The following is a 12,801-nucleotide window of genomic DNA, read 5'->3' as shown; positions in this document are numbered from 1 at the left end:
AAAAGGACATTGATGGCAGTTATATACAGGCCTCCCAAAAGTGGCTGGGAGGTGGACCACAGGTTGCAACAGGAAACAGAAAAGGCGAGTCAAAAGGGCAATGTTATGGTAGTCATAGGAGATGTTAACATGCAGGTTAATTGGGAAAATCCGGTTGGTAATAGATCTCAAGAAAGTGAGTTTGTTGAATGCCTAAAAGATAGCTTTTTAGAGCAGTTTGTCGTTGAGCCTACTAGGGGGTCAGCTATACTGGATTGAGTGTTACGTAATGAACCAGAGGTGATTAGAGAGCTTAAGGTAAAAGAACCCTAAGGAACCAGTGATCGCAAGATGATTGAGTTCAACTTGAAAGCTGATAGGGAGAAAGTAAAGTCTGATGCAGCAGTATTTCAGTGGAGTAAGGGAAATTACAGTGGTATGAGAGAGGAGTTGGCCAAAGTAAACAGGAAGGAGTTGCTGCCAGGGATGTCAGCAGATTAGCAATGGCGTAAGTTTCTGGGAAAAATGAGGAAGGTGCCGGACATATGTATTCCAAAAATGAAGAAATACTCGTGGTAAAACTTCCAGGGCTGACGAGGGAAGTCAAAGCCATTGTAAAAGCAAAAGAAAGGCCATACAAGAAAGCAGATTAGTGGGAAGACAGAGGATTGGGAAGGTTTTAAAAACCTACAGAGTGCAACTAAACAAATCGTTAGAAGGGAAAAAGTGAAATATGAAAAGAAGCTAGCAAATAATATCAAAGTGGATAGTAGAAGTTTTTTCAAGTATGTTAAAAATAAAACAGAAATGGGAGTGGATATAAGATCACTAGAAAATGAGGCAGGAGAAATAATAACTGGGGAAAAGGAGATGGCTGATGAACTAAATAAGTATTTTGCATTAGTCTTCACTGTGGAGGACACTAGCAGTATGCCTGATGTTGTAGTGTGAAGGAAGAGAAGTGGGTGCAGTTACTATTACAAAGAAGAAGCTGCAGAAAAAGCTGAAAGACCTAAAGGTACATAAGTCACCTGGACGAGAGGAACTGCACCCTGGGTCTTCGGGCCCACAGCAGTAGATTTTCCAACTCCCCCAACGACACATGGGTCTCCTGCCATGACACCGACCCTTGATCCGCCTGTCTCCAGAGCCCCGAAACCTTAGGCTTCCAAATCCTTGCTAATGTTGTTTACTAATAGCATTGCCACTATTACAATCTGCTGTTGCTGTTAAGTATGTATGCTTGTCCCATGATGTTATATTTATGGGTTGGTACCCCAGCAGCACACTGCCCTCATTGAACCAAAATGGGTCCTTAGCTTTATGATAACTTTATGGTAGAGTGAGGGAGATGTTGAGCCACCTGGCTTAAAATTATTCATTCAAATTGCTCCAGTTTATTCTGGAAAGAATTTACCAAAAAAACCTCAAGAAAGATAACATTATATAAACATATTCAGGTCTACATCTTCCAGCTACACAAAAATCAAAATGTGGTGTACCATCATGCCTGGTCTAGTCTTTGAAGTACAAGGATTGACGAAAGATTTGACATCATTTAGAACAGTGTTCCTGTTGACATCAACCAATGAATTGCAGCTAGTGTGGGCCATATGATGGAGCACATGGCCAATATCTTGCAGCAAACCGTCAGTGTAATCAAATACTGATTAGCCAATGAAACATAACACATCCGCAAGAAGAGAAACGGGGTCAACGTTTCAGGTCAGAAACCCTTAATCAGTTCTGAAATGACTAGTTTTCTCTTCCCACAGATGCTGCATGACTTGCTGAGTAATTTCAGTGTTTTCTGCTTTTGTTTTAGATTTCTAGTATCTGTAGTTCTTTAGTCTTTCAAAGAAACTGAACTTATGCAACCATTCCAATTAATAGTTAATTTTGCCAAGTATGACAGAAGGAATTAAACTAAGCTAATTATTTACATAAAACCCATCTCAGTCTTCTATAGCAATGTGTCACCAGGAAATTAGCCAATTATCTCCATTCTGGCAAAGGAGAGTAATCATGCAGTTACAGATCTGAGCATGTCTCAGATCTTTATTAGTAATAGTCAAAAATAACAATTCCAATCAACAGTAGAGCTAAAAACAAACATTATCCTAATAGTTGCACAAGTGGTTATGTTATTAAGACCAGTGGTGTAAATTCATTTCAGAAGATCATTGAGATCTTTGACCATTCACTCCCAACATGCTGATTCCTGCCAAATAAAACTTCTGAAGTATATTTCATTCTAGGTTATGACACTACAATCTCCTCCAAAGCTTTCTGACCCTAACTCCATCCTGGGCAATTAGTTCCTGGCTGCCATCCCTATTTGAGTGAAAAAGTTCTTCCACATCTCCTCTCTAATCCTTCTGCCAATGATCTGCATTTATACCCCGTAAGGGCTAAGGAAAAAAGCCCCTTATATCTTGGTCTCTTATAATTTTATGTACTTCCCTTAAACCACCACACAACCTCCCCTGTTCTTTGAATTTAGAAAATTAAGGGGTGATCTAATCAAAGAGCTTGAGATGATTAAAGAATAGAACAGTTACAGAGATACTACCTTCTCTAGTGGGTTTCATCAAAAACAATTGATTTAACATTAAATTCATTCAAAGACAATATAAAAGGCAGTTCTTCACAAGCATAATCACAATCTCAAACCCTCTCCTTTAAGAAAGTTTTGATTAATGGCTTGGTAATACGTACAGTGGTTAGACAACTGCACTATGATCCAAGGACCTGGACCATTGATGCAGCAACATGACTTCCAATTCCATCATATGTCTCAACAATCAGAATTTAGTTACATGGTATATTTATATTTTGTCACGGAATGATTAAGTATACTAAAGTGTACAGCAAAATATTATTCGGAGAAATTCAACTCTGAGCGGCATGAGAAGATTTTGGCACAGATGGAGAGGATCTTCTTCAAAGAGGTAAGTTTTGTGAAATGTTTTAAAGGGGAAGAGTGAGGTGGAGGAAGGGTTTGTGAGCCAGAGAGGGATTTCCAGAGCGCAGGGCCTTGGTGCCTGACAATAGGAGAGCGGTGGAAAAATAGAATGCACATGGAAGATTACAGGGGAGCAAATACCTCAGAGCATTGCATTTCTGGAGAGGATTACAGAGACCCAGAGCACCAAGATCCTGGAGGAATTTGAAAATAATTGAAGTGGTTATTCTGCCTCTTGCCTCTATTTCGATGGCTTAAGGTAGAGAGAGCAGAAAGCAGAAACACCAATGTCGAAGAAGGACACGTTTAGCAGACATTGATCACAAGTGCTCACCTCTCTAAAGCTAGGAAAAATGTAGGACAACAGGCTCCATTACCTTGTTTGATGCCGCTATAATTATGGCAATTAGAGGCTATTTATTTGAAATGTCCATTCATGCAATATAATAAATAACCAGCATATTCCCATGAAAATCTGCGGAGTTCATGGAAATGATATGGGTGAAATCAGCCATTGGTAATGATGGCTGTATTTCAGTAAGCCTGTTCGCAGAGCATAATTTGTCATTGACAGGTAAACCTTTATGTTTTGGAATACTGAAGCATTACCTCCACTCAAATGCAATTTAGCATTTGAACTTTTATGCTGCCTAGCACGAAGATTTTCCATGTCCCAGGAGTTGAGGAGGCTCTTATCTTTCTTATCTTGCTCACATAGAAATGCAAAGCTTTCAGGATTCTGCTTCAAGTAGTATATCATCTCAGATGACCCAGCAGAGTTTATTCACTACAAACAGCATAATGCCCCCATGTTTGCTGTTTGAGGTTACTGTGCATTTCTTCCACATTAGCGACACCCTGTTGCCTAATAATTAGCAAGGAACCATAGTCAATAGTGTTAGTGCCTCTGAGTCATAACTTTGTTAGTTGAAGTCTTACTTCGGAAACAAAGGGTCAAAAACCTGATCTGCCACTCGACTGCAGTGCTGAGGGATTGCTGACTGCCAGAGGGGCCATATCTTACAAACGCTAGATGAAATGCTAAACTGTGGCCCAAAATGACCTGAGGGAATTTGAAAATAAGGCTCATTTGAAGTGATAGTTCTGACTCTGCCTCAAATTGGATGGCTTAGCATAGGGAAAGCAGATACTAAAGATCCTGTGGCATTATTCTGAAGATGAGTAAGGGAATTCTCCTGGATGACCTGGCTAATTAGTCCCCCAACAACCATTGCTAAAAGCAGGTTACCTGACAGTGAGTGTTCTAGAGTTTATGTGATCTCTTATGAATGAACTGGCTACCATCTTCTATTTTGTGTCAATAGCCATGCTTCAAAAGTAGTACATTTTGGGGTGGGGGGGGGTGGTAAAACACAGGGAAGTGACAGCTGTTTTTTAATGCAATTCTTTGCTTCTTCATTGCTAGCATGGAAGGGCATTGACGGGGATGCTGGTTTTGTTTTCCTCTTTGGCTCTTCATACTGCGTAAAGAACAATAGAGGTGTTCATTATTTTTAGTGAAGACTAAAACCATGCATCAGTCTGTTTATCAGTAGATCTGAGCACCTGGAATCTCTTTACATCATTATACAGTAAAATAAATGGGGAAAAAAATCTCATGGTCTATCTTCAAATTCCTGTGTCAATTCTCTGCAGTAAACAGGTAAATAGTCATAGTCATACTTTATTGATCCCGGGGGAAATTGGTTTTCATTACGGTTGCACCATAAATAATAAATAGTAATAGAAATAGTAATAGTAATATTACTATTAGTAAATAGTAATAGTCATGGAAGTAATAAATAGTAATAGAAAAATAGTAATAATGTAAATTATGCCAGTAAATTATGAAATAAGTCCAGGACCAGCCTATTGGCTCAGGGTGTCTGACCCTCCAAGGGAGGAGTTGTAAAGTTTGATGGCCACAGGCAGGAATGACTTCCTATGACGCTCTGTGCTGCATCTCGGAGGAATGAGTCTCTGGCTGAATGTACTCCTGTGCCCACCCAATACATTATGTAGTGGATGGGAGACATTGACCAAGATGGCATGCAACTTGGACAGCATCCTCTTTTCAGACACCACCGTGAGAGAGTCCAGTTCCATCCCCACAACATCACTGGCCTTACGAATGAGTTTGTTGATTCTGTTGGTGTCTGCTACCCTGAGCCTGCTGCCCCAGCACACAACAGCAAACATGATAGCACTGGCCACCACAGACTCATAGAACATCCTCAGCATCGTCCAGCAGATGTTAAAGGACCTCAGTCTCCTCAGGAAATAGAGACGGCTCTGACCCTTCTTGTAGACAGCCTCAGTGTTCTTAGACCAGTCCAGTTTATTGTCAATTCATATCCCCAGGTATTTGTAATCCTCCACCATGTCCACACTGACCCCCTGGATGGGAACAGGGGTCACCGGTACCTTAGCTCTCCTCAGGTCTACCACCAGCTCCTTAGTCTTTCTCTACAAATAACTACAAATTGACAACCAAACAATTCTGCTTGGAAAGGAGTCTTCCAACTTTGACTTTCTGCCTTGAAGCAATAAATGACATGGAATGTGAAATTTTTATTTATTTTCCCGGGATGTTTGACAGATGGAGTCAGATGAATAAGATGAATGAAAGGAAAGAGAGTTTGGGGATACTGTGGGAGTAGATGACAAACACAGGTGTGGGTTACCTGAAATTGGAGAATTCTATATTCATACCACTAGGATGAAGACTATCCAAGTGGACTATGAAGTGTTCTTCTAGTCTGCATTTGGCCTCACTGTGACACTGAAAGAGGTTAATGGCAGACAGGTCATTGATGGAATGGGAATGGGAAGGGAGTTGAAATGACATGAACAAGAGTTCAAGATCCCATTGCAACAAAGCACAGGTGCTTTACATAATGGTCGTCTCACTGATGTCGAGGAGGCTACACTGTGAGGACTAAATGCAATGGACCACTTTGGAAGAGGTGCATGTGGGATTAGACAATTAGAAACTATCATAATTGTATAGAGCATAAGTGGGGTCAGCAAAGTGGGTGGGAAGAGTCTGGACAAGGAAGACAGTGTAGAGTGAAGATATAGTGTAGAAGTTCCTCAATGTGTAGAAAATGGGGATGCATGTATCAAACCCATAATCTGTAAATGAAAAGACAACTGCACTATAAACCTTTATCTTGGTGGTGAGACAGTTACTATGTTGAGGACATTGCCTAGAAGTCAGGCAAAGGCCCAACTATTCTGAAATACTTAAAATAATCCACATTTGTAAGCAGTATGACAACTAATTAATAATGATTCCTTTCTACTTATGGACTCTAGATTTACATTGGGAAGACATATTTCCCTTCCCATTCATTGAACCCATTCATTACGCTAAACTCCTGTTATTTCAGCTCCTAGTCTTGCTCAAGGACCTAGCCTGTTCTCTTCTCTGCTGGTTATACTCTCAGCTGCAGTGTCCACTGCTGATTTCCAAGCATGAACCCAGTTTTTGTAATCCCACATTTCTGATTTCTGATCATAAACATAAAGACCAGAGCTTCCCTGGCAGGAGGGAGGAAAATGAATAGAGAGGAAGGTTAATTGATTGTTGTAAATAATGTGGATATGAATAATTATCACAGACTCTCAGCTTAACGTCACTTGAATGGAGCTTGATGTGCATATATTAACCAATGAGACAGAATGCTATACTTAAAAGAGATCAATTTTATTGGAACTTATTTCAAAGGAATAAAATATTCAAAGGTTTTGTTATTGTTTACTAAGCCTTTGAAAAATCAAATCCAATTTGTGTTGACAGTTTTACTATAAAGTTTGACAATTTTTAAATAAGTATCGTGTTACAGTATGAAATGAAGATATTGAAACTGGTGGTTCAGTTGCAAAGTCACCAATTAATTTTAATCATGAATGAGCCCATAATCCCTTACATTACAGGTCAACGTGTTGGTCTCATCTTTATTGTGTTCATCAGAAGAGTAAGGAGTTGCATTTACTATAATGAAAAGCTAATTGCCACAACTTGGAGTGCCCAAGTAGCAATAAACTGTCCTGCTGTATAATTCAGTAAGATCCATGTAAGAATAAAGCACCCAGTGCACTGTAATTAAAGAATAAGTGAGATTAAAAACAGAGGCAGGAATGTGTCACATGGGCCTGCAAGTTTTCAGTAAGAGCACATCTGACTCATGACACCACTTCTCCCTCCCATCTTCCATTGATCAGTGCTCGAGAGTGTATACATTGAATATAGGTTTCAAAGTTTCAAGGTACATTTATTATCAAATAATGTATAAATTATACAGAGGTGTGAATGAATAGTTAATCTTGCGGGCAGATTTCATCCTAGAGTTGAACAGCAAGGCTTTGGATTGTACAAGGACCAGGTGCAATGTGGGTTAGGGTATACCCTGCCCACAAAACATTGCTTGACGGCAAAGTCTTGTCCCCCGGCTTGCTGCCTGTCAAAGTCATTAAGATTTCTCAAAGCCTTGCAATCCCCTGACATTCAGAAACATTTAGAAACTTACAAAATAAACCAATTGATTTCTAATATTAGAAATTTAAAAAATAAAATCACCAGAAATGCTTTTGAACAAAGAAAAATATTATATCATTAACTAAGCATAGCTCATTCCTGCTTTTATTCAACTTGAAAAAGTCTCATTCTGATTAAATAGCAGGTGTAACCTGGTGCAGTGTCTAAGATCATGGCCCACTGCCTAAAGAGCTCTGTAGCATTAACACCGCACAGAGTCCAGACAGGAGGTGGAACTTGGCTGGCGTTTAGGGCCTTCTGCATTCGCAATAGGAATGCTGAGCTTGCCAATACTTTTGCTGAGAATTGCCAGTCAGTCCATACAGACTGGCTGGTACATCCCTGTAAAATCTGAGCCAATGAGTGAAGAACCTTCTCTTATCTCAGTCCAAAATGACCAATGGTTTGTGTTGAAGCTGGCTCTAAATAGAAGAGGAAGCGTGCAGTTAAACCTGGAGAGGTGGCAGCAAAATCTGCCTAAGCTGGAAAATTTAGCCTTTAGAAACAGATGAAATGTGCAGAGGGCTTAGTCTAATATCCATACTCTCGCCACTTTGCAGACTGAGAGAACTGTGCTACCGTGCTCTCTTCCTCATCCTGTACTACGTGCAGCCACAGTTCTGTGAGTAGATTTGGTTTATGTTAAGGAATTTGCTGTACTTGGCTGAAGACTGATGGCAGTGCTATAACCATACTGCAATCCAGTTGATAACATAATCCAGTTGTCTGCCTCCTGTCCTGTCTAGGTAAAATTGGGTCTGAAGCACAGTCATTAGTAGTGTAGAGCAGAGGGTCTTTACTCTTGCACGTATTTAAATTGTAGTGAGGTGAGTGAAGCACTCTGTAACTCAGATCTGTCACTACTGAATCAACATGCTGTGTATTCTCAGAAGGATGTGGTAGGGAGAAGCAGAATAACCCACAAGACAGCGCCATCATTCCGAATGGAGGAACAAACTATCTGCTGGAAGAACTCACCAGTTCAAGCAGCATTCATGGGAGGAAAGGAATTGTCAACATTTTGGTTTGAAACCTTGCGTCAGGACTTGTGAATCCATCCCCTCTCTTCATTGCAAAGGTCGTCTCCACTCAGAGAAATACTTTTCTGTTCTCTTTAGATTTCTAGCCTACACAGCTGAATTGCCTAAGCCAACACCTTGTTGGATATGGAGGACAACACTGTGCAAAGTACAGCTGTACCTCCATCTCTCACTTGGCAGATCGTATTTTTAAGTTCTACTCAAGCACAAAGAGCTAAGAAGACACTTTGTTGCAGCACTGAGATGCTGCTGCTAGTTGGAAATGTTAAACCAGAAGCACTTGGGTAGACATAACAGATCCCAAAATAGTTATTCCAAATAAGTATGACAGGGATATTTCCTTAATTACCTCTCAAACAACATCACTGAAAAAAAGAAATTAACTGGCCATTAGTATGTTCTCCTTCTGGGAATTTGCCACACGTGAATTGATTGTTCAGTTTCCTACAAAACTGTGATGGCTCTCTCTGTAGTTGCTACACCTTATCTTGCGTTCTATTATTGTTGTATGTTGTACTGCCTCAATGCAATGAATTGATCCGTATCACAGTATGCAAGACAAGTTTTTCCACTCTACCTCGGTATATATGACAACAATAAACCAATTGCGATTCCAGAATTCCACAGAGTCAGGACACAGAACTCCTGATAGAAACTGAAACAGCACCCTCCTGTAAAGGCAGGCTTATTTTTAGAGCAAGGTGCCATAAATGGAGGATTATTACGTAGTACAAATCCTCAACATAAAATTGATCCAAACACTTGAAGCAACAAAATCAGGGAAACATGTACTGTACTCTTTAGCAAACTACCTCTGTAAATCAGAAATTGACACACCAGAGAACTATGCTGCATTGCATTAAATGAAGTAACTTGCTGCAGGCAATCTGGAAGATATGTGGTGCATGAAGCTGCTTTCTACAGATCTACTCATATCTTTTATTATAATCGTTTTACTCTCCAACATCTAAATTCTAAGCCTTTCTCTTGTGCTATCTCTACATACTGATGCCGTGAACTGACCTGATGGTCGGCGTGCAAAACAAAGTTTTTCACTGTACCTCGGTACATTTACAGTAATAAACCAATGTACGTTTCCATGTGGCCTCTCGCACCCAGTGTGCATGGAGGGATCTGTTAAGCCAATAATGTGCATAGCACTCAGCAGAGAACGTTGAAATTTCATCGCACAGTGGATAACACTCTCATTTTACAAAGCTTGTTTCATACAGAGGCTACCGGTTGGGCTGGAGTTGCGATTCTTCCTCTGTCACCAGCTACGCAATCTCTAGAGAATGTCTACACGTTTACTCTGCAGACTCTGCTCTTTAACAGGCGGAGCGCCTATGGAATCCTGGTGCAAGTTGAGCTTTCATGCTAATTGCTGCACTCAGTCGCGGCACGAATAAATACAGCTATTCACAAGTGGAATCAATGGGAACGGTCAAGTTGTAAAGGCTCTTTTTTCCCAGACACTCTGCAAGCCACGGTTTCCTTTTGTGTCCACAACACCTTATTGTTGAAAGGAAGGCAAATGATTTCCATATGATTTAATTTCTTTTTCTTAAACACAGTACTGTTGTAGAGAAGGTGAACTCTAATAGCTGCTGTGTTGCTGTGTTGTCTGCCTATTCCTTCTATATATAAACCTCTTATTAATAATGTAGAGGTCCAGTCTTGGGGACCCTCAGGCAGTCAAGTGACCCATCACTCAATCTGACTGCTATCTCTAAGTCATGAGTGGCTTGAGAGGACCTGAGGCTACTTTGGGTGACCAAGAAAGCAAAGGAAATCTGAAAAAACAATCTATCTGGGAAACAGGGCAAAATGGTGCCTTCACACAGGTGAGTAATCAGTGACCTGGAGTATTGGTGCGGGAGTTCAAATTCTGCTCTGGGGAATTTAACCTCCATTCATTACAAATCTAATTTCACTAGTGGTAACTTTGAGATTACAAAATCTGAAAGATTCCTGCCGCCGTCCGTTAGGAATCTGTGACTGCTTGGGTTTTCTCCACGAGCTCTGGTTTCCTCCCACAGTCCAAAGACGAAGGTTATTGGTCACATGGGTATAATTGGGTGGTGTGGACTCAATGGGCCCCAAGGGCCTCTTACAGTGCTGCATCTCTAAATAAAATAAATCATTACTTGTGTCCTCCTTCTTTGGGAATGAAATTCTAGTCTGGTGAATACATAACTCCAGACCAACATCAATGCAGCCGACTTTGTGTAACAAAGTGTAACAACTGGTTAGTTCGAAGGTAAGGAGGGCCGGCCAATAAATGCCGGACACATCCCGTGTAAGGATAACAGGGAATTAACAAAACTATACTTTGTTCAATATCCTGGACTAAAATGGCTTTGCTCTTCAACTCCCTGATACCTGGGTCTGACTGAAGTGTTCAAAACAGTCCCTCATTATTCTTTGGACAACATCATAGGGACTAGAAACTCTTTGCTAGGTTTTTCCTGTCCATTGTATCACTTCTATAATTTGGCCTGTTCTTTCTGAAATGTAAGCAAGTGCTTAAACATTTAACACTAATCTAACAGTTCGATTCTATATTGGGGTAATTCTCTCTCTGAAAATTGGCCAAATTTTTCCAGCGGAAATTCACCTGCACAAATACCTTTTCCTCTAATATTTATTTTTGAATAAGAAATACTACCAATATTTTAAAATTGCAACTGTGGTTAATAATTTCAAAGTTGATAAATTCAACCTAGGTAACAGAATCTGACAATACAGACCATTCAGCCCACAGTGGCTATGTTGCCTTTGAAAGAACTCACTGCCTTCTCTGTTGCCAGAACCCATATGATATCCTGTCTGGCACATTTCTAATTCTCATTAAGTCCCTTTCATCGTGGTTGGAACAATCTGCTGCCAGAAGAAAATCTTAGTTTTTGCCCCCAAAACTTTTGCCAAATATTATAAATTAGGATCGTTCGATTACTGAACGTCCCACTATTGGAGATAGTTCCCCTTTTCTTCTTTATTGAAACCCTTCATAAAATGTCATCATGGAGAACTTATTGAAAGTCCTATAATAATTGCAGAACATGTTCCAGACAGACATTAGGAGGGAAGTATCTGTAAAATTCAGCTCGAACTCGAGTGTCTTGGTTCTATAGTGCAGGGCCCCAGCTGGTGAAATGGAGATTTTGGGGTCAGAGTATCTAAGTGTCTGGTTGGCATGGCACGTGCTCTCACCGTCCAAAGTTAGACATGGTCAGGCTATCAGGGCAGCTGATACAACACTCATCAATCTCGCAGGGTACACTAGTACGGAGGCCAGAGGTGAGTCAGACCGGGAGCACAGTTGCCATCCTCTCGTGCATACGCTTCAGGATGCGGTGGATGCTGGCGAAGCTCGGCCTGTCTGAGGGCACATGGCTCCAACAGAGGCGCATCAGGTTGTACAGCTCCGGCGGGCAGTTCCCGGGGCAGGGCAGGATGTTGCCGTCTCGGACGTAGTAAATCACCTCCTCGTGCGCCATTCCATAGTAGGGCTGCATGCCGGATGAGAAGATTTCCCAAAGGACCACGCCATAAGCCCAGACGTCAGATTCTGTGGTGTAGCGGTTGAAGAATATGGACTCTGGAGGCATCCACCTGATGGGGATGGCATCATTCTCGTTGGCCTTGTAATAGTCAGCGGAGTAGATGTTCCTGGAGAGGCCAAAGTCAGCAATCTTCACCACCAGATTCTCTCCGACCAGGCAGTTCCGGGTTGCCAGGTCCCGGTGAACAAACTTGCGCTCTGACAGGTAGCTCATGCCGGCTGAGATCTGCTTGGCGATATTCAGCTGGTCGGCGCAGCTGAGGGGTGCCAGGAGGCCACCTGGGCCCGCGGTCCACTCAGCGCAGCTGCTGTGGCTGACCGTGAGGCCACTGCTTGGTGACCGCCTGCGCAGGTATTCGTTCAGGTCACCGTACGCCATGTACTCGAAGAGCAGGCACATTGGCTTTCCAATGGCGCACACTCCTGTGGAGAGAGACAGCAAGGAATCAGAGACACAAGAGATTCTGTAGACGCTGAAAGTCTTGAGCAACACACGGATAAAGTTGGAGGAGCTCTGTAAATCAAGCAGCATCTGTGGAGGGGAATAAATAGTCAACGTTTCGGCCGAGATCCTTCGAGACTCAGGGTCTCAGCTTGCAATGTTGATTGTTCAGTTCCTTCCATACATGCCGCCTGACTTGCTGAGTTCCTCCACTGTTTTGTGAGAGCAGGAAATGCTCGGGTATAACATCTTCCTGTGTGAGAATAGCTT

General features: G+C 41.6%; 1 protein-coding gene across 1 annotated transcript in view; it reads right to left on the bottom strand.

Annotated features, from left to right (window-relative positions):
• Positions 1-6,746: 6,746 nt before the first annotated feature.
• musk (muscle, skeletal, receptor tyrosine kinase) overlaps positions 6,747-12,801 on the bottom strand; it is a 181,434-nt gene continuing 175,379 nt past the window's right edge. Inside the window, exon 17 of the mRNA XM_072258156.1 lies at positions 6,747-12,512. Coding sequence (XP_072114257.1) covers positions 11,830-12,512 — 683 coding nt within the window. The 3' untranslated portion in view covers positions 6,747-11,829. The remainder of the gene's footprint in view (positions 12,513-12,801) is intronic.

Source organism: Mobula birostris, chromosome 5 (genome assembly GCF_030028105.1).
Source record: "Mobula birostris isolate sMobBir1 chromosome 5, sMobBir1.hap1, whole genome shotgun sequence".
Taxonomy (NCBI): Eukaryota; Metazoa; Chordata; class Chondrichthyes; order Myliobatiformes; family Myliobatidae; genus Mobula; species Mobula birostris.
This window is presented reverse-complemented; position numbering and strand designations above follow the sequence as displayed.